At 34.0% G+C, this 27,512-nt stretch overlaps 1 protein-coding gene across 4 annotated transcripts in view; it reads right to left on the bottom strand.

Annotated features, from left to right (window-relative positions):
* ARID4B (AT-rich interaction domain 4B) overlaps window positions 1-27,512 on the bottom strand; it is a 98,517-nt gene that overhangs the window by 3,230 nt on the left and 67,775 nt on the right. For 3 of the 4 annotated variants that reach the window (XM_039352994.1, XM_039352993.1, XM_039352992.1), the window contains exons 16-23: window positions 25,854-26,017; window positions 15,440-15,691; window positions 13,058-13,142; window positions 11,926-12,112; window positions 9,267-10,451; window positions 3,743-3,853; window positions 3,035-3,250; window positions 664-810 (exon numbers count right to left, since the gene is read on the bottom strand). In XM_039352994.1, the coding sequence (XP_039208928.1) occupies window positions 664-810; window positions 3,035-3,250; window positions 3,743-3,853; window positions 9,267-10,451; window positions 11,926-12,112; window positions 13,058-13,142; window positions 15,440-15,691; window positions 25,854-26,017 (2,347 nt within the window). The remainder of the gene's footprint in view (window positions 1-663; window positions 811-3,034; window positions 3,251-3,742; window positions 3,854-9,266; window positions 10,452-11,925; window positions 12,113-13,057; window positions 13,143-15,439; window positions 15,692-25,853; window positions 26,018-27,512) is intronic. The other variant, XM_039352995.1, reaches the window with a different exon arrangement.

The following is a 27,512-nucleotide window of genomic DNA, read 5'->3' as shown; positions in this document are numbered from 1 at the left end:
CCAGGGAAAGATTGAAGGCAAACGAGGTCCAGGCAGAAGAAGAACATCATGGCTTCAAAATCTAAGGGACTGGTTTGGACAAAACTCAGCAGCACTTTTTCGTGCGGCTGCTGATAAAAACAGGATCACCAACATGATCGCCAACGTCCGATAATGGATATGACACAACAAGAAGAAATAACTCTTCCAAACTCACTTGCATCCCCCCTCCCCACCAATGCTAACTACATTAAAATTTAAGTCCACCGTTTGTGGACCTTCATTTCATTGTGTACCTTTCTTTTACTGTGTCTCTCCCTAGATGAATTTTTAAAAATCCATTTAACATATTGTATTTGCAGACTTTAAGCTTGAAAATAATAGGTGAGATAAAGGAGAGGCGTTGTTCTTTATTCTAGATTCTAGAACTCTAAAATGTCCTTAAAAATTTTATAGATCTGAAAACCCATATATGGAATAACAAAGACTGTTAACGAAAACTTTTCTTCCAAAAACATTTTCTTCTTTCAAACAAGAAATTTAAATTCAAAGTTATTAAATATAACCCTAACAGTTGCAGAGTAAGACCTAATATTTTAAAAGACAACTCAGGGTGACATTCTAAGTTTAGGAACTCCCATTTCGTTCTAGTAAAAAAAGAGATATTTAGGCCTAATCACTTACTTTCCCGCTCTTTTTTCTTCAAACGCTTTCTTCTTCTATCAATGGAAGCCACTTCAGATTTTAAAGACATGTAGTGTTTCCTGATTTCCTGAAGTTTTTCTTGAAGGATTGCAATGCGTTCTGCACTGGTCATATTTTCTAAGTCAGCTGGCAAATAAAGCAACTTTTATTAACCCACATCAAAATTCCAATTCATTTTTATTTAGTGAAAGCAATGCATATACAGCATTACATTTAGCATCTCTCAACAATGGAATCCAATCTATGCCAGTCCCTCAGCCCCTTTGGAGAAAGCAATACTAGACAAAATGAACAGACAACTGTTGCTCATATTTATAATATTATTCCCATTAGTCAGCAGATACCAATTTTTATAACTTTGTTTGTTCAATCCCTCAGAACTAGTTATTTATGCATTAGAGTAATTACAATATTTATATGTCAATTAATTAACAATAATTAACAATTACACATCTTGTGACTGAACTGTTTCGCTGAGCAAAAATAAGTCTTGGAAAAAAAGAGCAGGAAAAGGTGTGATAAAGAATACTTTTCCCTGTAAATATGTAATTGAAAGTTGCTTGATGAATCAATAAACTTGATGGAAATAAAGCCAGTGTAATAATAAATGGGATATTTAGTAAATAAAACCCAATATGGAATGGAGAATAAGCTAAAAATATGCAAAATCCTTTTGGTTTAATTACTTATGGATAAATGTTTAATTAATGCTTGGGGTTAGGATTAGATTTGGGAATAGGAATGTTGTGCGAGAATTCTATGGTTGTATGAAAGCTAAGAAGGCTGCATGATGCAATGAAGAGAATAGATCTGAACATTAATGTACAGGGGTACTCTTTGCTTAACCACTAGCTGTTTTACAACCGTCCAAAGCTATGATGGCCATAGAACAGGTGTTTTACTCTCAGTCAAGAACTGCTGGCCATTATAAATGGTCATGCCACTTCCTGGTTATGTGACTACATGTCAGGCAAGTCAGCTTTATAAACCATCACAGCATTTCCACAGACACATGACCATGAGTCATTAGTATTTTTGCCAGTTTGTGGCAAAACATCCATTCAAATGACTTAACAAAACTCCTTCCAGTCATGTGGGTGCCTCAACCTATGACTATAATGATTTATGAATGTCATTCTGGGCTCAATTATAGTCGTCATTCAAGGACTATCTATACTGAAGACCAGGTTAGCTGTGTTTTATAAGGAAAATGGAGTGAATGATCACATTACATATAAATAGTGAAAAATAAGAGCAAATAGATGGATCTGTGGACCCTGGTGAAACAGGATGGGAAAATTTTCTTGGGAAATTTTAAGACATACCAATGCTGGTAGAAAGGTAATGGAAACTATATGGACTGTTGTCAAAAATGGAATATTTGTCAAAAGCAAAATGGCTATGTATATTATATGGAAATAAGAGTTATTACATCAGGAGAAATTATTGCAGTAGAAACAGTACTTAAATGTATGCAGTGAAACAAGAATTTAATACAAAAATGAGTTATCAGTATAAAAGACAAACACTGAGGTGTTTGGGTCAAACAGAAAGAATAGTTATTGAATTGCAAAATAAATATTTGAATGAAGGATGAATGGGTTGACAGAATGGGAAAGACTGAGAAAATTGATGAAGTTGATGAGATTCCCAAAGAAAGAGAAAAGGAATGTTTAAGGAACAAAAGAAACATAGGAAGCCATGTATAGATGTGATAGAAATAATAATGGGTTTCAAGAATACCAACTTCTTATGAAGAGGTATAGAGAACAGTGTAGGTATAAATTAAGTGTAATTAGATTTTCTTTAATCTCCTCCCCCCTTTAATTGAGGTTTTATTACTTCTTACAATTATGCTTTGCATAATACTGCTTTTTCATATAATTTACTGATTGTATTTTACTGCATCATATGTAAGGTGACCAACCGTCCTCCTTTAGGGAGGACAGTCCTCCTTTTGTGAGTTCTGTCCTCCCTCGAAAAGTGTCCTCCTACATGTCCTTCTTTTCAATATTTGAAGACTAATCTGCAGGGCTTTTTTTTTTTCTCATAGAACACTCAGAACGGTGTTCCGACACCTTTTTTTGATAGTTTTTTTTTTCAACTTTTGCATGAGCTGTGCTAATTCCCCTATTGGCTTTCGAAAGCCAATAGGAATTGCTGCTGAACGCAATTTTATTTACAATATTTTTTCTTCAATTTATTTGTGTCCTCCTTTTCATTGTAAAAAAATTGGTCACTATATCATATGGAAATGAAAGGTTATGTCCATTCTTGGGAATTCAGCAGATTTTAATTCAAAGCACTTGGTACACTTCCAGAATTCAGGAGGAGCAAACTCTTTACTTACATAATTGGAAACTCCATTTGTAAAGTTTTGGCAAACGACTGTTCTGTTCTTTGAGATCAGAATCTTTTTCTCCATTTTTCCCACATTTTCCAGGAGAATGTGTTCTAGCTGGAGCTTTTGTATGCTGAGATTTCACCCCTGCAGAAACTGATTTTGCTGGCTGGGATTTGGTAATACTTTCTCCAGCAGAAAGTTCTTCACTATCACTACTGTTTGCTGAAAGAATAGACAACAAATGAATTTTATAGGCTTAGACTGATAAACATTTCAGCGGTTCAAATCCTTATATGCAGTCACAAAAAGCATTGTCTTCTTATCCTCCAATAAAATATATAATGGAATATTTTCATAGACAAATTAAAAACTTGCATTTTTTTAGAGATAAGTAAGAATATGACTCACTTGGGGGGCACTGCACAGTTTCCTAAGGGTGGAAGCAATCTTTAAGCGGGGTTCAATTTAGAATGTTTTGGCAGGCTGAAAGAGGAAGGGGAAGTACTTTTAAAGGATCTTCAATGCTTTGGGGGAGATCAGAGAGGGCTGCAGAGAAAAGGAACCAGCAAAAATTCCTTCCTCTCTATTCTGCCAATATAAATATAAGGTATGAAACTTTTGTTTCTCCTGATTCCAGAAGGTTTGGATTCAGCTCATGATCTATTCAGAAGTTTTAAGACTAAGTTTTACACTCCATCAATTTGCTATACTTACTACTTTTGTTCTTTTTTTTGTTGTTCACCACAGATGTTTTATGACTTCTTTTCTGCTTTTTCGAGGGACCACCACCCTGGCTATCTTTAAGTCTTTTCTGGCCTGTACAAGCTTTAACATAAAAAAGATATTTTACATGCAATATATCAGAAACACATTTTGATTTTGATCATCTATATCAGTGGTTCTTAACCCGGGTGATATCGCCCCCCAGGGGGCAATTTTGTTTTTCAGGGGGGCAATGGAACAAAAAGGGGCAACATGGGGGCGAAGGAACAAAAAGGGGGCGATATGGGGCGATGGAGTGAGAAGTTTTGGGGCCACTTTTGAGACTTTTTCGTACAGTGAAGTAAGGTGGCTTTCAAAAGGAAAGTTTGGGAATAAAGTGACGGGTAGCACCAAAATTTTTCACACAGTTGAGATATGGGGAAAAGACTGGAAATAAATTATTTGCATCGATATGTCCAGATGACAATTTTAAAGAAAACAAAAGAAGTGTTTGCATAAATTGAAGAATTATTTCTTATGTTGTGATTGAGAAGTTATGTTGGGGGAGGGGGGCGATGACAACTTCCTCATTGGCTCAAGGGGGCGATTCGTTCAAAAAGGTTAAGAACCACTGATCTATAACATTTTTCTACTATCTTACTATTTTGCAGTGATAACCTTTTACAATCTAGTTGGAAACAGATAAAACAAAAACAAAACAGTGCAATTGTCTTCAAAATGGCTGCAGCTTAACATAAAAACATCTTAAAATGTATTAATTTAATTTTTTTTAAATGACAATCAGGAAACAGTGTAGTAACATTTTAAAAAACAGAATTTTCAAAAATTCATAGTTAAAATTTTCTTATTCATACTGAATAGGAAGTGATTATGAACCCCACGTAACTTTTCTCAACTGAATATTCTGGACTAGACATAAAGGCAGGCCTACATAGAAATTAATACACTAATCAGGTTGAATGTAACCAGCATATGAACTAATTACATGGTATTTTGTTCTGACGTATCAACTGAGATGGATAAAGGCACTCCTGGCCATTGCCTCCTCCAGAGAAAGATTGGGACATACACACACACACACACACACACACACACACTCCAAACTGTTTTCTCTAGCTGGGACAACATGACTTCATTCATTACAGGAAAATCTACCAACTTTTTGGAACTGTGACCCCTCATAATGAGCACCTCCATCTTGCCTGGATTCAATTTCAATTTATTATCCTTCACTGGACCTATTATTGACTGCAGTGCGCATTCAGGAGAACCAAATTATTATTTGACAATGTTACAGAATTATAAATTTGGGGATTATTAGTATATTAATAGTATCCTGCTTGATATCTGACAGAATGGAGCTGAAAGGAACATTTCCCCTTTCAAACAGCAACTATCTTCAAATTACACCATTTGAAAACTATCTTAAGAGAGAGGAATAGAACCACGTCACAGCAATTCTTCCTATTTTTAGGAAGATAATGATTCCAGGCAAGGGATGCAAATTACAGAAGAAGTAGAATAGCTCTCTGTTTGCTTTCAAGCTCACTCTCATTTCTACTTCTATCTCTTCCATTATCTCACCTTCACCAAAGGTTACTCTCTGAACTGCTGTGGGCTGTCTCAGAATATCAGACCTTGTTAGGACAGGGGCTTTCGTCAGATTTTAAGGTTCCCCCCCAGTCACATCTCTGAAATCACCTCCCCTCCAGGCAAGCCAAACAATATTTATCTAGCTCATATGCCCTATCCTTTGAACTATGCCGGCTGGAAAGTCAAAAGAAAAGATCCTAGTTTGTATCTCCAATTATGATTTAGTTTTGTCACAAGAAACATGGCATGTGGGAACATTGGAGAAATAGAAGTATTATTATGGAAGCAAGAGTTTGGAGTGGGACAGGGGGAGCTTTGCATTTGTCTTGTTTGTTAATTTCCACTTCTTCAGAGAACCAAATCACTAGTTTGCAATCCCTGCAACATTATGTCATAGCAATGTGAAAGAATGTAATGCCCTGCATTATTTAAATTCTTCAAGAGTCATTTATTGTTAATATATTCATTCATCCCTTACTTATTCGAGTTCAAATCAAAACTGTGTGAAGTAAAATAAAATTATACTTGGAAGGTTTATTAAATAGGTTATTAAGTAGGTTTCCATCAATATATATTATACAGGCTGAAAACGTCAGTGCAAAAACTGGAGTGAGCTTGTGATCAAACTGCATAGTCAATCTCCAGATCGGATAATAATATTGCCGTTATTGCAGCAATCCAATAACAAGACTAGGAATTTTAGAGGATTCTGCTTTATAAAATTTTGCTTCATACAAAACTGCTTTTTAAACTGAATCTGACAGCAGTGATATTGGCAAATATATTACTAGACTGGTAGTTGGTAATTAAGTAGTGGTTGGTAATTAAGTAGTGTTGCTGAATGCTACACCATTTAAGTTTACACTTGCCAACAAATCTGATCATATTTAACAACATTTGATAGAATTTTTTTTATTATCCTGCTATTTTTGTAACAAAGCATGCCCAGGTACTATCAGTCTTCTCAGATTGATTGTAAGACTGATATAGTCCTTAGCTTACTTACTACTAACTTACACACATAACAACCATTTGAAATTATGATGATCCATAAAGCACTTCCAGCCACTGTAAAATTACCCCCCCCCCGGGTACATGACTACATTTCGAGTGCTTGGCAACCTGCTCATCTTTACAACTAGTTATGGCATCCCATGATCATGATCTGTGACATTTTTTGCCAGTTTCCAGCAAAAACTGCCCATTCAGAAGTATGGGTTAGCACACACGACCATGGTACTTGCTTAACGGCTGCCAAATCAGTAAAATGCAAACTAAGCACCTGCAAATTAAATTCCTAGATTGATTGGATATGAATTGATCCTGAGAGACAAACAGGCAAGATTCAGGGCAGGCAGGTTTACATTAGCTTACGCTATAGTGCTCAGCATTTGGGAAAAGGTATTCTTTGAAATGTGGTTCATCTCTATTTGTGGCTTTCACTGATTTAAGCTTGGATTCAATTCAATATTCAGGACCAAATTGAAATGCAAATTTAATGATTCCACAATTGATAAGTATGTTCCTATTAATATTTAACATGTATGAGAACACAAGTAAAAGTCATGATGTAATGCGCAAGGACAGCTAACCAAAGAAATAGCAGTGAAAAAAACAGAGAAAGCAGGGCTACTATGTTACCTCCCACTACTTAGCTATTTTAAGCAACCAGGTTTTCCATCCTAAGATGGACAATAACATGTCAATTGCCTTTTATATGCTGACTATGTGGTAGTTTTGCCTTTGAATCTCGTAAGACCTGTAAGATGATATGCTATAAACTATTCTAAGTCTAAGAGCTGAATATCCAAGTTACAAAATTGGCAAACAGGAGAACACATCATCAAATAAGTCAAATTTTTAAATATTTAGGGCTGGCTTTCTAAGCCTCTGGCGCCTGAAATGCCCAGGAGGACTGTGTATCCCAAAGAACACAGAAATCATCCTCAGCTATACAAGCTTTCCATTTTAACTGAGTTGCACAGTTTATCTAGTTGCTGTTAAGTTATGCCCAGCTATTGCATGGGGTTCAATTAGAGCTCTGCAGCAGGAGGCAATATTAGAAAAAGTTAAACCTAAATTCTCAAGAAATGTTTGCCTTGTCCCTTGCTATGTCCCAAATATACTGGTTCATTGAGAAGCAGAAGTAATTTAGAAGCTTGGGGTTATCTTTAATGTTTGGTTGAAATTGTTCCATAGCTCAGGTGGATTGGCCACTTTAATTATAGCAGATGATTTTGATTCTTCCTGGAAAAATTATAATCTCTTTTTCTGGGATGCTCTTTTGCCTTTGGGGTTACAGCACGGCAACTTAATTTTGAAGCACCGGATTTTAGATATAGAAGGTCAATTGGATTATGTGCTTGTCCCCATGATGCTTTTATTAACAACCAGGTTCTAAATTTTAAATCTGTCAACTACTTGAACAAAATCACTTTCAAAATTCAGAAGAACTTTACCCCCAATTCATTTTAATGTTCTCCTCACAGCAGTACTGTATTGGAAGAGAACAATAGGAAAATCCCATTTGCTATAGGATGGAGTCCCGATAGTGCAGGTGTGATAGTGCAGCCTATGTTTTGTTACACTGTCAGTTCTGTGTAATTATTACCCCTCTCCTTTCTAAATCCCTATGGCATTCTGATTTATTTTACTTAAATTACTTATTAGATAATAAAGGCAATTATCTGTCCTTAAATGCTATCAACACTGTAATACTATGTGCATGAACTCTGTAATCAATAGTGGTTATGCAATGTTTTACTCTGCGAAAAAAGTATATCTATCACTTAAAACTGATGAGATGTCAATAAGATTTTCAGACAGAATTATCCTCAGGTCAATAAAGGCAGTCAAAACCCTGAAGCTTGATCTGAAGACATTTGAAATGAACCAAATTATCTGGGTGAGAATTAATTTTACTAAAGCAAAGATTTACCACTGATTTTCAATGGGCCTTTGCAGTACAGTTAGCCCTTGACTTACAACCATTCATTCAGCAATCATTCAAAGTTACCGTGACACTGAGAAAAGTGACTTATGACTGTCCTCACACTTACGACTATCACAGCATGCCCATGGGCATGTGATCAAAAACAGCTGCAGTGTCCTGTGACCTTCATTTGTGACCTTCCCAGCCAGTTTCTGACAAGCAAAATCAATGAGGGAAGATGGATTTGCTTAACAGCCATGTGATTCACTTAATAATTGCAGTGATTCACTTAGCTACCATGGCTCAAAAAGATTAAAAACTGGGTGTGGTTCGCTTAACAATGCCTTGCTTAGCAATGGAAATATTGGTCCCAACCGTGATCATAAGTTGAGGACCACCTACACTTTAGTTTTGTGAGGTAGGACTAGAATGCAAGAATGTACAGATTAAAAAGAAAAAGAAAAGAATTAAAAAAAACAGAAAAGTATTTTGGTTCTATTGATGTGGTTTAACTAGCAAATAAACTTAAATTAAAATTTCACAACAGTACTTTATTAAAAAGAGTATTGCTAGAAATATTTTATTACTAACTTCAGAGGACTCATCTTTGTAAAAAGACTACTAACCTAATACTGAGACCATATTACACTGGCTTCTAAGCACCTACATGTTCAGCTAAGATATGAAAAACTTGTTTTGAATAGATGGTAATATAAGAAAACTCAAAAAAAAAAAAAAGAAAAATACAGGATCTACTAGAGTTGGCTAGCAATGGCAAATAGATACTGTATGGTTAAAATTATTTAGCATCATTATTTAGCAAACTCTCCACCCAACCCTCCCATCAGTAAATAATCACACTCTGAAATCTGAAACTATCTCAATTTCCACGGTTGGCTATAATGAAGCAGATTAGCCCTTCTGAATCCAGCACTGACTGAATGCATTGGACTATAGATATATACTTTAAGGGAATTGGATTTATTATACCTTTCTCAGAGTGTTCTGGTTGATTACTGCTGCTGGAGCTGACACTGGCATCGAAACCTGTAGGAGATACATTTCCTTCCGACTGAAGGTCCTGCAGTTCTCCTACAATACTGTCCACCTCAATTGTGCTATCTGTTTCACTCTTGATGCTTCGTACTTCTTCTTGACTCGGTGCCAGAGTTTCAGAAATAGATATGCCCGACTGATGCCTGCTGGGATCTGCTACCGTTACAGATGGAGGTGACTCAGGTGTAGTGGGTGGGGTGTTTAGAACTGAATTACTGCCACTACTTGGGAATTCAACTTTCTTGTCATTCATTTCCGCTGGCTTTTCTTCAACAGGTTTTGTATCTGTGCTTAGTGGCAAAGGTCTTTCAACTTTAGAACTAGACAAAGAGGTATCCTCTTCTTCAAGGGTTTGCAGATGCTCCTCTGGTGTTGCCTCCTCAGGAGAAGCATGGGGTGGAGAAGCTGCTGCTTCCGTATCAGAATCTGAAAAAAGTTCTTTGAGAGTCTTTTTAGGCCATTGTCCCTGAATACTTGACCACACATCTTTCCGGTCTTTTGCTCTGGTATTCTGAAGCCTTTCATCAGAGTTACTTAGAAGCTTTATTCTCTTCTCTGACACTTCAGAGAACCCAGGATAAAAAGCATTTGTCCGTAAAGATTTCCTTTTATCATCTAACCCATTATACTTCTTACTAGGTGTTAATTTTAATTTATTTTTTGCTTCATCGTCATCTGAAGAACTATTACTGCTGTTTTCCAAGCTAAGTACATCTTTGCCATTTGATTTTTCATCCTTATTATTAGGTGACCCAGTTTTTAAACATTCTTCAGGTACACAGTACCTTCGTTTACCGCGTTTTATTTTATCTGTTGCCTCCTTTTTTATCTCTTTCCTTTTCTTGGCACTTGCATGGTCACCATCATAGTCAGTATCATCAGATAATTCTGTCAATTCTTTATGGGGTCTTTCTGGGGATTTTGATACTGGTTTAGAAGCTGTAGCATCTCCAAGGATTACTGTTTCTTCTGGCATGGATAAGCTGGTTTGCTCTTTCAGACAAACTTCATTATTGTCTTGGGTCAAAGCTTCATCTTGAGGATCCTCCTTCCCATTGCTATAGACATTTGGAGCACTTTGGTCATCATCATCTTCACTATCATCTGAGCTTTCAGATGCTACAGGAGGGGAAAAAGTAAGAAAATCAATGCCTCTAGTATCCAAACCCTACATGTAGATATGTTTCAAACAAATCTGAATTAGCCTTTAACTTCTTTGTGAGTGGTATCCCTATTTGAATTTATTTTTTAAGAAAAATATATTTAAATGTCTATATGAAAGTATGACAATGGATTGAATCCAAAGTTTCTGTTATATAAACAAACTACCACTTAAGGACAAATTTTTCTGTAATAATCAGAACACATGAACAGTCCAGTTTTTACATCATTTCTTGCAATTAATAACAAAATGTCCCTCTCCAACTTTTGGTATCCTAAACAATATTTGTTATATTCAATATTAATTGAATATGTGAATACAAATAATAAAACAATTACAAATATGGTATAGGAAGAAACATACTTTCATTAAACAAGCTAAGTCAAGTGATGAAACATTCTGTTGAAATGGCAATCAGAAATGAGAATTATTCTGAAATTGTTTATGTTTTGGAATACAAAGGCAGATTATATGCTGCATACAGAAAGAAACAGTGAATGAGAAAAGGAGAAAGTTTCCCCCTTCCCCATCAAAAGAAAGCATTCTTGACTCCAATAGTTTTATCTCTGTTTTTTCAGGCTTGGGAAATTCTACAAGGCTTAAGGCATCCATTGTACTTCCTAGCTATCCCCCAAACCTCAAAAACCAATTAATAATTTAGGGCATGCCCATTTACTAGCCACATTATCTGCATCCCTCAGAGAAGGCAGAAATACAAGATATACCATCCAGGCTAAAAAAAGGTTGCGTACCCCTACTATATATGTTTATATCCAAAGAATTAAGTAAAAACTATATACGTCCAACAATGGTTTATCATCTTAATCAGCAACCTGTTGCTTCAGATAATTTTTAAACTGAAATGGATTTCATGGAGATAACTTCAATCAGCCAAACTTCTGACAGTGAAACACAAACCCTTGAATTCATCTAAAGTATTGATTAAAAATTGGAAAGAGGTGAGTACTAAAGGGATGCTCCAGGTTAAACAAAATTAAAATTGGAATTATAATTTTTAGTAATAAACACAGGAATAGATGAATCTAGAATAGTAAGAAGCTAACAAAATAAAAAAAGGAGATAACAATAATACATTGGCCATCGTACACTATAGATTTATTCTTAAACCAGGAGATAAAAAACGAAAGCCAAACTCTATCAACATTATAGAGAAGTCCAATCTAATTAAAAAAACAAAACAAAGAAGGTCTGAATAAGTAGCTCAGAAGGTTTCCCATATCATGGGAAGCCAAATTCACTGGAGTTTGGGTTTGCCAAAGCACAAGCTATGTGATGATGGATCCTGTTCAAATTGTGACCGCTCACAGGACCAGCTTAAAAAATACAAATGGCTCTGCCTTTGGACTGTCATGAAGATCAAGAACTTGGATTTGTTCCTCTCAGAAAGAAATACTTTTTTGTGCTCATTACCTTGCAGTCCATTAAGGATAGAAATAATCTCTAAAGCTTTATTTGGAGCTAGTTCAGAAGTTTTGGCTTCAGCGATGTCAGGTTTGGATGCCATCTCAGGTGATATACCAACATGAAATGGTGGTTTCGATGAACGGCGTAATTTAAATGCTTTGGGGGAATATTTCTCATCTTTATCAGCTTTATTCTAGTTTAAAAGAAAGATATATTCTATTAACATACCCATATAATTTACCTTATATCAGAATTAACAGAATGTTGAGAATAAAACAAAATCAAATGGCAAGACATCATATAAAGTAAATCTAGTTGAGATGCTAAACATGTTTTTAGAATAAAGATACCTAAATTATATACTTGTAAATCTTCTATGGACCTTAATATTGTGCAGAACCATTTCACGTCCTCTCTGATACATATCTACATCTTATAGAATTTTACGTATCCATTTTTCAAACTGGTAATTTAAGACACAACATTATTATTGTCTACAGCTTGAGTTCTATTCAATGACTTGGAAATCACTGAAAAGATTTGAACAGCCTGAGGGCAATATTTAGTGGCTGGGAAGAACTCAGGTTTACAGGGGCAAAATGATTGTGCAAATAGGCAGAGTAGGATTTTTGAATTTCTTCATTTTGAGGAACAATTTGGAGAGTTTTTAAAAAATGATTCAGGTCTATTCATAATGTTTATTTCTGTAGGTATGATAGATTATGATCACCATGTAGTCTTAAGTAAGTTTTAGCTCTTTAACCGACTTGTTTTGCATCTCTGACTTCTGCTGTGTATGTGAAGAAAAATCTTCAGGCTACAAAGTTTGCTTATTAAAAGAAATAATGTAGTTCATCAAATGATTATCAATGTGACTAATTATGTGCCTGAATAAACATGGTAACATAATTTGAAATACAATAATCAGATTTGTTATCAGTTTTGCCAACAAATCAGGAGAAGACACAAGTATGTTACTTCACAATGAGTGGCATAATGATAAGTAAATATGAAAATGAAGTCCCTGTGTAACTCTTCTTTCAGCTAGAACAGTTGCTATCAGTAGTAAATAATTATGACAGTCCTTCTTTCTATTTCTATGGGTAATATTCAGCATTAGCAGTCTAAAATAATCTACCTTTATTTTCTTCCGATGCTTTATTTTGGGTACATTTTTGTCTGCTGGTCTCACTATCTTGTCCGCTTTTATCCATTCATCATACCTAGAAAAAATTGAAATACATAAACTTATATTTTGGAGATAATTAAATGTAGGCTACAGAAAAACAAATATGCATTTTATAAAATCATATCTTCTCAAACCATTATCTGAAATCTGCTTTAGAGATTCCGGTCAACCAGCATTCTGGGGCAGGTGTGGAGAGAAAACACTGAGGAATGCAAGACGAAAGCAAAATCCAATTATCTACAATATCTGTTCCAGAATATGAACTCTAGTTATTTTGATTACAAAGAAATTTTTTTGCTGCGCTTCCGTATTCCTATAAGATATGTAATAGTTCTGATATAAAAATTAAGGAAATTTTTACTAGATTCTTTCTCCCATCAACAACATATATTTAGAATTTAATTCAAATTACACAATCCAAATAAGCATTGATATAATCAGAATTAACATACTGTCTTAGCCACCTCCCCCCCTCCCTCAGGCTAAAAACCCCTAATGAAATAAGCATGTTATACTACTGCTAAGTAATCTTTTAAATTATAATAATTCATACTAAGTCATCTGGCACATGGAATCAGGTGAGATATCTATATAGTGATCTTAACATGTTCTGGTAGAAAGCAGGATACAGTGAATTACAGTAGCATATTTTTATCACAAAAGAACATAAAAGAAATAGCCAAGCAATTAAAAATACAATCGCCAAAGTGATCTCACTCATAAAACACACATACAAACACACACGCTGTACTATATGATTCATGTCAAAATAAAACACTACTCTATCCTTGTAATCTAAGCTAAGAAGTCCAGGGTATATATTTAGGGTTTGTGTTACAAATAGAAGTTTTGCTGGGTAGAAACACAATCTCAGTGGGAAATCTGAATTACAACCACACACTCCAGCACGAGTCCGAAAACTTGGAAGACTAAATCTCTGGTCTCGGTGAACAAGTCAGATTGGATCCAGCTACAACCACATTCCTTTGCCTTTAAAGTATATATCTCCTACTGTATAGAACATCTCAGTATCATACTCCAGAGAGGCTAGCATAATAAAAGCCCTTGTAAACACTAGTATCTAAACGTCAGTTAAAATTAAAATCATTCTGAAAACATATACCCGAGGGCATGTATTACAGAGTCCCTGCCTCTGAATTTGCACCACTGATTTTAAAGGCCCACATTTTCAGTGATGTCTACAGCAAGGAAGTCTTCATCGTGCAAAGGCTTCCATCTACACTTGAATCCTGAAAGTACATATTCTATGACATAAAATACATTCCTTTACTTTTCTGAAATACATATCCCATGAAGTTAAAAAGGAACGTGAGGCACAAGTTAAGAAAGCAAAAGAAAATAAGAACCCTAACATTCATGATCTTCGATACCAGCTTTTTATTTGTCTGATTAGTGGTGACTTCATTGAGCTATAAAATTCAGTTATAAAAATTAAGATGCAAGCATGGCAAGGTTTTTCAATTATGACTCATGTTTGGCCAACACCCAAAGAGTTTCTAAGCATGGCCTTTCTTAGGTCTTCCTAGACGAAATTACTGATAAAAGTAATGCAGATTGTAAGCAAAGATGATTAAGGAGCTTATTTAGAAATATCCAGAGGTAAAAGGCCAGTTACAAAGTCTGTGCAAAGAATATTTCAATAAAGGGAATGTGTGAAAGATATGAAGAATTGAGCAATACAGGAACTGCATAGATTGGAATACTTAGTAAATGGTATAAAAGAAAACAAGACTATTTTGGCAAAAATATCAAATTCTCCATTTCCCCAAAAGCCACCAAAATTATGGCAATAAGCCAGAATAAAGAGAAGATGCTCAGACATAAAATAGAAATACAAGACTATGCGAAGATGGATCTTTTTAAGAAATATATGCCAACAAGAAACTAAGTTTGACCAAGTGAAAGTATAGATAAAGATTCTAGGTATTCAGAGAGAATGATTATTGGATTTCATCCAGATTTTCCAAATGAAACCTCATCTCACTTCTACCGCATGTTAAAAGGTTTGAGTTTAGGTTTTGAAAAATGTGTAGAATTAATTATATTTTGTTCAACATAACATGACAGCAGAATAAGAAATGTACATGCTATATCATTGCTTAATATTAAGATAAAACTGAGGCAGGAGACTGACTCAATGAGATTTTTTTTTTTATTTACAGGTTACTTAGCTATTTTTCCCCTAAAATAAAAACAGTTTTAAGTACTATGATGATCTTCACAGAGCAGTAATATTCTATGTGTTTTAGAATACACAAGTGTATTTTAGAGTATTTTAAAGGAAGTAATCACTAGCTAAATCTCAATTACCTCACATTCCATCCGCAGTAGTGCACCAAGTAAAGGACTTCTCCACCTTCAATATCAGAATCTTTAATACTAGCTTCATACATTTTTTGATTTTTCCCTCGTCCATACCGCACTTGGACTTTCATGCCTGGTGGATAACACTCAAACTCTTCCTCTTCATTTTTGCCATCTTCCTCCTCCTCCTCCTCCTCTTCTTCTTCCTCCTCCTCTTCTCCTTCTTCATCTTCATCTTCTTCCTTAATGGTGACATCGCTTGAAAGGTTTAAAAAATGTCAGTTAATAAAAATATTGAAAAAATGTTCAGTGCCAAATGGTGTATACTGATTAATATTGGGGATGCACAGAAAGTGAGGAATAGCAGGTTCCATATATATTTATATGTATAGACAGAAAGATATAGCTATATACACGCATCTGTATATATGTGTGTATATATGTATACATACATGTATATATGAAATCCTTTAAAGATGAGTGATTTCTAATTGAATTGGCAACTGACAAGAAAATAGCAAACAATCAGAATAGTGACAAAAAGAGGTATTTTAAGGAAGATTTTAAAAGATGACTTGGTTTAATGAAAATGTTTCATTACTATTTCTGGAAGCTAAAGATGTATGTTACAGTGCTACTGGGACAAATTATTCTTAGCTGAAGTATGTTTCCCTCTCTCTTGAAATTGGATCAGTTTAGTGTGCTTTACATATGACTTGTCCTTAGAGTATACTATATCTGTGATTTCTCTTTGTTAGAATGGCTCAATCAGTAACAGATTATTTAGAAAGCACATCTGATTATTTTATTCTATTTTATTTATTTATTTGTGATTAATATCTTAGTTTAAAATCAGCACATTCAAAAATGCTTTGAACTAGTGTTTTTCAAAGTTGAAGCAGTAACCTAACCCTCAAAAGAGTTTATCAGAGTACTGTGAGGCTCAAAGAAAAAATGTTTCTAAATAATAGGCATATTATTGGGAGTTCCAAAATAATATAAACTTTAAAACTCAATACTAATTTATTGTGTTTTTAGACTTAGGAAATATTTCATTTAAGATATATTTCCCTGTTAAATGCTGGGCAGGGGCTTTATTTTCTCTACTGAATTTCAGTTCAGGAAAGGAAAGAACTCAAAATTAAGGATCCACATTTAATTGAGTAGATCAGAAATGAATACACTATATGGGAGTTAACTTTGCCTGTCACATTATTTTACCCAGTACAGTTAGTCCTTGACTTAACAACCATTTATTTAGTGACCATTCAAAGTTACAACAGTGCTGAAAAAAATTACATATATCCAATCCTCACATTATGACCATTGTAACATCCCCAGAGTCACATGATCAAAATTTGGATGCTTGACAACTGGCATGTTTTCACAATGGTTGCAATGGGGTCACCATTTATAACCTTCCTAGCCAGCTTCTGACAACCAAAGTCAATAGGGAAAAGCTGGATTTGCTTAATGTCTGCAGGATTCATTTAACTGCAGTGATTTGCTTAACAACCATGGCAAAAAAGATCATAAAATTGGGTGTGACTCACTTAATAACCACCTTGCTTAGCAACAGAAATTCTGGTGCCAATGGTACATCAAGGACTACCTGTATAAAAAATTAGCCTGCTTCTTAATCTGGGTAATAGTTATGAGAAGCAGAGAACAAAACTCTGGTTACTCCCACAGTTCACTCCTGTTCCATATTCTTTCTCTATATTTTTTTTCTCTGGTAATATATTTAACTCATGGCATTAAAAACAATTATGTTTTAATAACTGAGCATTATAGTAAGCATGGTTGAACAGATTACAATTACAATAGAAAAACTGCAGTAGAAATGATAAATCTAAACTGTAATTTTTAATTTGTCAAAAAACCCTCATCTTTTAATTTAATGCCATTTAATAGCTCTCTCCCAGCAGTTACGTTATAAAAGTTCATTTTAATACATATATCTTTCTTACTTAGTAATATAACCAGTCTCCCAAAAAAGATCAAACCGTACCTTAGTATTTTTAGCACTGTTGAAGACACTTTTAACAATACAGAAAGGGTTTGGGGGTCACTCAAATAGCTTTTTCTTATTTAAAATGCTTTTGAATAGAAAACCCTTTTTTTCTCATACTACAGTATAGAAAAGTACACCATTGCAAAATTGGTTTGCTTTACTTCAGAGTCAGGCTAAGGAGGAAGCATAAAAAGTTCAAATATTATTAAAAACTAAACAGAAAAATCCCACTGACTGTACGGAACTCTTTAAGTGATTTGGAAATCATAAATACTATTCTTAAGGAATATTAAAGAGATCTAAAAATAGCAGATAGCGTTTATCTCCTGTTTTCTTCTTCTCCTTTCTACTAATGTATATCACCAGTATTTTAATTCTTATTTTAAAACATCTAAAGCTGATGAATGAGATTAATTTATAAGTCTATCCTTTTAGCGTGACAATAGTTTAGTATTATAATAGGATAAAATGAGAATGGCCAACTAGTTGGGTAGATAGATGCCTAGCTGATTTGCAGTAAATTGGAAATAATGCATCAGATTTAGGTTACGACTAAATTTTACATTTTTAAACACTGCTCCTTATTTATCCAGCAGCTCTTGGAAAAATTAAGAATATAACATAAACCTAAGCAATTGATGGAGCTGCTGTACTTAAAAGCCACTCCTACATTCTCACAAAATGTAGTTAACATAGAACCATGGTTTTGTATTTATGCCACTATTTATCCTCATACTTCCTTTGTTTTGTTCACCATGTTACTTTTGTGATAGCTTAATAAAAAAATACTGACCCAAGAGAATTTTATTTTTATTTTATTCTGGGCAGCTTTTCTTGTGTTATGCCCAACTATTTAAAACAAGCAATGATTAAAATGGAAATAAAGGCAAATGGATGGGAAAGGAAACTACAAATGAATTGTTCTGTGGCTATCTTAAGAGCTCAGTTCTGTTAATGAAAGCAAATTCCCAGGGTGCAGTAAGTATTCAGTAGTACTCTTTAGCTTTATTTAAATTTTATGTGTGCCACATAAAGTTATAATGGAAATCTTTGGTTCCAAATGCTGGATCCAGAAGAAAAGCCAAATTAGAATCTGCAAGATATGTCTCCAGCCCTCTGTAGATAAATAAAAAATAATACAATATAATAAACATTACATGTTCCCATCTTTTTCTTGTTAAGGTTAATTTCTAAGATTCCTTGTTGCAAATAAAAGGTTGCAAAAATCATGGATTGTGAAAGCAATGCCAACAGTCCTTAAGTTCTCACAGCAGGCAACATCATCTCCTGAGAATATATATCAATTTCTAATAAAGTTAAAGCACAGATCATTTTTTTAACTACTGTGTGATAAAGAGTGATTAGCAATTATAGATGGAAGATACAAAGATGTAACTAAAATCAAGAATGTTCATTTCAAGGCAAAGCTGGATGGTTAAGAATACATACATGTTATATGTTTTTCAATAGATTGCTATAATATGAGGACAAAAGCAACCTGTCCCCAAATTGAAAATCTTGAATTATAGATAAGAAGCAAAGTATTAAACACCTTGAGATAGAAATCCTTAGAAGAAAAGTCCAGTATGGCTTTGGGGAAATTTACTTTGCCATGTTTGCATCCAAGTAAAAGCTCATTTTCTTATATTTCAACTTTGATAAACCTAATACAAAAAGGATAAACCTAATACAAAAAGGTGATATCAACAACTCTTAAAACATGTTTCTTAAAACTGATGTGTAATTTACATATATATATATATATATATATATATATATATGTAACAATGCAAAATCCATAGTCTTGGAAAGCAGTGAACCACAGGCTTAGAGCATTACAGCATCAGAATAAGAGTTCAGTGTAGCAATAAGATGGCAAAGTAGGATGAGAATGTAAGCAGTTCCCATATAGAAACCATTTGAAGCAAATAAGGTAAATAAATATATTAAGGAAAATAGGAGCTTTAATCTTCAGAATAGGAAAATGAAAGAATCCAGTAAGCAGCAACAAAAGGAACTATATTAGAACATCCTTTGAAAATGGAGACACATTTTTCTTGATCATAATTGTATAAGATTTGTATTAATGAAGGGTGCAAAGGAATTCTCATCAATTCTAGCAAGGATTCCTATAATAATAGTGTTTATTATTTTATCTGCCATGCACTTGTATCTTAAAATAGTACAAGACCTACTTTCCCCCATAACAGACACCTTTTTTCTTGGTCTGAGAAAGTGTCACTAGCCACTCACAAACTTCTATGGCTGACAGTGGACAGGAATTTGGGTCTCCCACCTATCATGCCAAAATGTTAACTCTACGGTATTCGGAAAACGAAAAATATCAATTGCCACCAAATTCCTTCTAAGAATATGTCTGTCAGCAAAGTTCAACAGGAGCTCAATTAGTCAATATTCCAACATTATAAAAATTTAACTACTTAGCTTGTCTCTTGTATGTGCAAGAATACACAGAAAGAAGAATTTAACTGTTCTGCAAATTAATGAGGTAAATCCAGTGAAATATTTGAATCTTTCATATTTTAGAAGATCACTAACTTTCTTGGCCATTTTAAAATGTATCCCATAAAGTTTCATCAGTTCATTCAAAGTATAATCAACAGCAACATCTGGTAGAAATCAATGTGATCCTATTAGCGTAACTCATCAGAAGATCATTGTATGTTATGCTGTTCAGATACTCTTGTCACCAAATATAAAAGTAAATTGAACATTTTCTCAAATAAAAACTACGGTAGCTTGTATTATAGAAATAAAGATTCTATCTGGTTTCAATAATTTGCTATTCATTATAGATATGCTGACTATAACTTTATATACAAGTACAATAATCCCTGCCCTTTTGCCTCCTTTACAAAATTGTTTTTGTCTTTAAATTCTGTCATGACATATTTCTCAACCCGAAATCATTTAATAAACTATCTGTCAAAATATATTTTAACAAATACAGCATTATAATTTTATAAACTGAACAGCTAATTAGGCAGATTATACTGTTGTTAGCTGATCTTGCTTCTTCTGACTGCAAATATTACTTTGACTAAAAATCTACCATGAAACCCCTTTATAAAAATTTAAACAAAACAGTGACATATAATTCAAAACTTGACTCCATATAAACATGAAGAACATTTTTCTAAGTGCAAAGTAAAGAGACTTTGCTTTAAATTTTTACAGTTCTTTTCTCCAAAGCTATGTGCAAACAGAAAATTATTTGTCAGTAAAACTCACAGCACAATCCTAAATCTCTTACTGTATTTCAGAGACTAATAAAGTCCAGTCATTATATACAAGGCAAAGTGTTATTGATTTCATTATTAAGGCCAAAATTACAGTTGTACTACAATGCATTTCAGAAGTATGTATGGATTTGTAATAATAATAATAAAAAGAGAGAATGTGGACTTTAGGAAAATACGATGCCATGGTAAGGGAAGAAAAGAGGAACTCAATATGCCAGTTGGAAAGGCAATGCTATATCCTTACATTAATAAGGATATAAATTCATCTCCTAGGAGGAGAGGAAAAGAGAGGGAGAAGGAGAAATAATTTAATATGCAAAGTGTTTTATTGCACTTAAAACAAAATTCAACAAAGACATTACTCTGACATCTTGCCAGGCATGATTTAGAATGGGAAGCCATACATTCTCTGCTTATTAAGCTTAGAGTATGTTCACACAGCAAATGTAAACAATTAAACAACCTGAACAGTGAAAGTTCTAGCTGCTGCATGTGCATGCCACTCTAAGCTTGGCCATGCAGATTTTGGGAATGTGTTTTCACGTTTGTTTGTCTGTTTGTTTAAAAGATTTATATGGTCGCCCATCTTAATCAACTCTAGGTGGCTCATAATCTATATAATACTAAAACCTTGGTGTCAGTCAAATATATTAGCCACTATATCTTAATCTTTGCCCACCCGCTTTCATTTTTCAACTGCTTTCTCCTCTGAAACTGAGGGTAGACCAGTTCCTCTTTGGCCACCGGAAATCAGGTAGATGGATCCCAGTCCTGCTGTTGCTCCCAGAAGATCACATGATCCTATCTTTAAACTGTCTCTGACAACTTCCTATAATTCCATGTAAACGCCGGCAGAGATTCTAAGCTGTTCTGAGGTCAAAAATGCAACATATAACATTTTGGTTAAAAAAAAATAAATTAAATTATTTTCAGCATAATTATGTCATGTGGAAAGAGAGGGAGAACATCATGATCAAAAGATTAAATCAAATGTTATTGAGATGTAGCAAGGAGGAGGAGAGCTGAAGAAAGGGAGGATGAAAAGGCTGCCTGTCTCCAGAATCACAAAGAAAGGTATAGAATGAGGAGATTAGAAAAGAGGTGAAAAGAGAAGATCAAGTGAAGAATATGTGGAAAACACTAATTACTGTGAGAGTTACTCAACACACCAGTACCCTTTAATAACAAGACCTCAACAGAGAAAGAGTGAAGCAAAATGCATGGATTGTACAATGTACTATTTCTGCTGATGTTGCTGCCATGGTCAAAGTCTGCCATCACTGTCGTGCCTTCCTATTCCCTGGAGAAACTGAGGAAGGAAGGAAGGAAGGAAGGAAGGAAGGAAGGAAGGAAGGAAGGAAGGAAGGAAGGAAGGAAGGAAGGAAGGAAGGAAGGAAGGAAGGAAGGATTTTCAATTGCTCCTTGCCAACTTCACACAAAGAAACTCAATGGGGAAGCTAGTAGGAAATCAGAAGTTGCTCCAGTTTCCATTGCTTTTTTGCCCATCCTTGATCATTCTGTTTCTCTGTTCTTAGGTAAGGAAATATCTCTTAAATAATGACCCAATGGGACACAGGCTGTCTAATAGCAATTATAATTCATTGTAACACTTATAATGAAATAAGCAACTACTGCAGAAGCAATGCCCTAGAACAGACCTCCATGTTTAATTGGGAAAAAATCACTTTATTGGAAGGGCACAAGAAAGAAAGGCAAAAAGGTGACAATTGCTAGTATATAAGACTCACATTTGAAAACAAGAGTATTTATTAAAATTCTTGTGCACTTACTTAAAATACGTATTTTATTTCATTTAATCAAAATTCAGAAAAACTTGTGCCTTGGCTGTTCATTTTCCCTTCTGGTTATTGCTGAGAGGTTTGACACTAATTTGTCTGTGTGCTGGAGTGGGGGGGGAGGTTAATCCATTAATCAAGTTTAGAATGAATGTAACTGTATTGGTTGTGTTGACATTGAACTATGATAAATCATCAGAATCTGTAAACTCTAATATTAACTAGACTTAGCATTGGTACAAACATGAGGATTAAATCTTAGCTAAAATGGGCATTGCACGATTACTTTCTAGAAATGAGAGAAGGAATAGGGAGAGGTATTCCCAAGCATATCAATGTAGGAACCTAGTATTATATAACCAATCTTTAAAAGAGACCTAAATGAATACTGATCACACAACATTAAAAGTTTCCCATCCTTTAAAATGCAGCCCATGCAGAGTAAAAGAATAGGTTAAGTCAATTTCCAGATGCTGGCAATATTCAAAAAGTAGTAGTAAAGAACATTTTGCAATTTCAACAGATTTAATTGTAACAAAGTAACACAAACTTCACTTAAATAAGTACCTTCAATGCAAACATACTATTATTAATCTCCAGAATGAAGCAGTTACTGAAAGGTTATAGAGATACCAAAATTTATACTAATGTTTTTATGAATTCCCAGCAAATTTTGTACAGATATCTAAAATTACAGGTATATTTTAATATTAGTTGTTAGTAAACTATCGTATCTTCTAATCTAAGAGATATTACATTAAATCACTAACCTCTCTTTCCCATGTAAATTAGGCACCTTTGTCTAAACTTCCTAATTTATAAATCAAAAGGTAACAATTCCAGACAGAGGAATTAATGTGATTAATGAATCAGAGTTGCAGAATGTTAGAAATGGACACAGATTAGTAAACAGATTAAAAACATCTAAATCTGCCAATATGAGAGAGAGAGAGAGAGAGAGAGAGAGAGAGAGAGAGAGAGAGAGAGAGAGAGAGAGAGAGAGAAACACATGTATACCTTGAAACATTCTGTTCTATGATAATCATATAGTAACTTTAAAATGGATCCTTTTATACCTCATCAGTTTAAATATCTTTTAATCACAAAATATGAACAGCCGTAGTTATATGCTGTAATCTAATGTTATAATATATCAAGCAGAATTCCACAAAATTCAGTAATGAATGTTTGTAGCTGTGTAGTTTCAAAAGTTTGCTTTTATCATATTATAGCCTAAGCTTAACTTTGAATTCCCCTATGTATTTGCATAAAGCCGCAACAAAGATGTAAAATTTCAAATTCTGAAAGCACTGAGTAAAAAAGTCTGAAAAGCCAGAAACCTAATGGCAATAATTTTACAATTGTATTTTATGTTGTTGTAATATAACCTTAGCAAGAGGTTCTTACCTTGCTTTTTTTCTAAATTACCAAACACTATATCTGAATAAATTTTAATGATGAAAGTCTTTACTATGATAATTAACCAGCACAAGAATGAAGTTTTGATGAAAAAACATCCACACAGGAAACTGTGTGACTATGGTCCATGTCTACACCCTGTATTTGCAGTGTTCCATCCACAGATACAAAAAAAGGGTTGTTAAGTTTAATGGCATCAATACATTTGTTACCTAGGGGACCTAACAGCCACACCAATATATGCAAGCTATGGAACTGAAGTAAAACAAAAGATCAGTGAAAATTGCAAACTAAAAGCAAATCTCTAATGCTTTCATCAGGTGTAAATGTGATCTATGAGACAGTATCTTCTAATCTAAAACATCATATAAACACTACATTGACAATATAAATTGCTCTATCTCTCTGTTTCTTTCTCTCTCTCACACACACACACATACCTACACATAAGTGCACACATGTACGCACACACATAAAAATAAACATTCTGGAGCATGTTAGGATATTGCCCCAATATCCTAAAACAAAAGAATGACACTGCATATTTCAATCACATGACTAAGGTATTTTAGGTGCATCGGTAATATCTTTGTATAATTCTCAACCCAGAATCAACATTTCTACTTATTATGACCAGTATTTTATGAAACCTTTGAGGGCTGTAAAATAACTTTTTAAAAAAGCTGAAATTCAATATAATATTTTATTAGCTAAAAATATAAGGGAGTCACATCAAGCTTTGGATTAGTAAGAGACATTGCCTTTTGAATGGTACTAATATACAGTGAAACTTCATTTTAATGGGAGAAGAAGTATTCAATATTCACAAATATCCATTAAATAAGTCATATAATTGGATTATGTCATTTTCATACTGACATTACATAGATTATACAAATTATATTATTTGCATCAATTGTACATTTATTCGCATCTATGTCAGAACATTACATGAAATGACACAAATATAATTTGTGTGATGGTACTGATGCAAATTATGTCATGTACAGTATGTCATTTAAACAATGTCATTTTATTAATGACAAACTGCCATGTTAAAATCTATCAAACTTTAGTAAGTTGAGGTTTCACTGTATTTAACATTACCGTGGGTTACAGATACATTATTAAAACATTTACATTCAAAGGTGGCATATGCTAATGAATTCTAAAGTATGCAAGGCAACTTAGTTTTTCCAAAATACTTCTCAGGTTTATGCCATACCTACAGTGCTTCCCTACATTTTCTAAAAGATTCCTTTTACTTAACCTCCCTACTTTCTTAGCAGGTTTTTGTCACAATCTAATTTTAAAACTCCACCAACAAAACCACTGGAAACATGTAATTATGAAAAGGTAATAGCAATTCTCAATAAGGCAGTTAGTGCAATTAACTGAGAAATTAACTCACTTTTCTCACTAATAATACAATATAAAATTTGAACAGAAAAGCTCCTACACATTAGTTCTGGGAGTCCTTTCCTCCTCAAAATCTAAATGCCTTAAAGATAAATTTACCTAGAGTCCCTACTCTAATAAATGACAGCCAAATAACAGATACTGCTATCTTCATTTCTAAGTGATTTTACTAAAATCATTCATTCTGTCAAATACTGACCAGCCGAACACAATGAGTGAGGAATGGAAGAATGAGCAGAACTACTTCAGCAAATGCTTCAACAAACTCCTTAATACCTACAGAATTTCTGTTAATCAGAAACCAGAATAAAAATTCATTTACAACTGATGCAAATAAACTGGATATCCAGATAAATTATATCCAACACAAAATTTCTGAGTAAGGCAGAATGGTGATAACAAATGCGATTTTTTTCCAGAGTTTTTAAAAATTTACATCTTGTTAATAAAGTCTATTTTAAAAACCTTATTCCTTTTCATAGAATTTAAGGAAAACAAAAGAATCTTACTTTGCTATCTCTCTCTCTTCAGTTTCTGGAATGGTGCTCTGATTTTCCAGATTTTTACATTCTGTGTCTTCGTTACATTCCACATTGGCTTCATCATTTGTTATGGTTATTCTTAACTCTTTCTCCTGGTCATTTGGAGGCTCCTGAAAACATTTTTTAATCCCCTATATGAAAGAAGAACATTGCTATCATTCACAATTAAAGAAACTGTTAATTATAAAGTGGACTCTCTTTGCCATTTTTCCAACTAATGTCCAAATACCAACAATCAATTAATACATCCTTACTATTCATCCACAGTAGGGGTCCATTTTCATGTTTTGTTACTATGAAAGGTGTGGTATGGATACCTTTATGAATCAGCTTCATTGTTAGGTATGAAAAACTGCACATGCTTAGAAATAAATTTGCTTGCAAATTGGTGCCTTGTCCAGCATCTTTAAGAGAGGATGATGTACATGACCTCAACCAAGAAATAGGACGGAAATCTGTAATCAAAAGACTACACAATTGGGATAGACTACTTGGTCATTAAGCTAGGTGAAAATCACATGGCTGTGATTGTGCTTATGATTTTACTTCAGTTTTCCTTTGCTATAATAGCATCAGAAGGATACAACCCAAATAGCTGAGTGACCCAACTAGCAGGAAGTGCTTCCAGAACTTGATCCACAAGGAAATCAGATAAATGGGCAAATGTTATAGCCCTTTTCCCTCACTCTGCTCTCTTTTGGAATGCTTATTCCACCACTGGGATAATTAGCAAGAAGAGAATTGCTGTTTGTATTTACATTCGTTGAGATTTGAAGTGAGTAATATTGGGGAGTACACATTGAAAGAAATGTGCTAGTACCAGTATTTACCTAGCACACTCACTGCCTTCAATGAGAAACTGATTAGCATTTTGTCAGCATCATGGCAGCAAGGGAGAGTCTAACTAATTAAGGTCAAAGACTTGAGCTTATTAACTTGCGATTAGCTCTTTTCAGGGATGTGCTGTGCTGCAGAGAAAAGCAGCTAATGGACTGTAATGTTGGACATGTGACTAAAAAAGACAGACACAGCAAAGGTCATAAATATGGAAATTGGTTTCAAAGTTATTTTTTCATCAGTGTTGTGACTACACTCATGTATTTTCATATATATATATATATACATACATATACATATACATACGTATACGTTATACGTTACGTATACATATACGTATACGTATACATATACATATACATATATATATATATTTGCCAGTAGCCTTTATCCCAAGATGGCAAGCTTGAAAACAAATATTAAAATTGCCTGTAAAATAAAGTCCTTTTATAAAATTAATTGACCCTTAATTAGCATGCAATGATTGGGTCCAAAGGTAATCCTTCTCTCTTTACAACAGAAAAGATGAAAAGAAGTTAGTATAAGTTTTATTGGGAAGAAAATATTAGGAAAGGAAAGGAAAGGAAAGGAAAGGAAAGGAAAGGAAAGGAAAGGAAAGGAAAGGAAAGGAAAGGAAAGGAAAGGAAAGGAAAGGAAAGGAACGGAAGGAGCTCCTCCCAGGTAATGGCTAATCTTCAAAGACAAAAGCATCTTGAAGACTTCTTCGATTTCAATAGTATCTTAAGAGTCTTCTGAATGAACATTAAACAAACTACTACTAAATTGCTA

Source organism: Crotalus tigris, unplaced genomic scaffold (assembly GCF_016545835.1).
Source record: "Crotalus tigris isolate CLP2741 ecotype Arizona unplaced genomic scaffold, ASM1654583v1 scf7180000018486.1709376, whole genome shotgun sequence".
NCBI classification, from domain to species: domain Eukaryota; kingdom Metazoa; phylum Chordata; class Lepidosauria; order Squamata; family Viperidae; genus Crotalus; species Crotalus tigris.
This window is presented reverse-complemented; position numbering and strand designations above follow the sequence as displayed.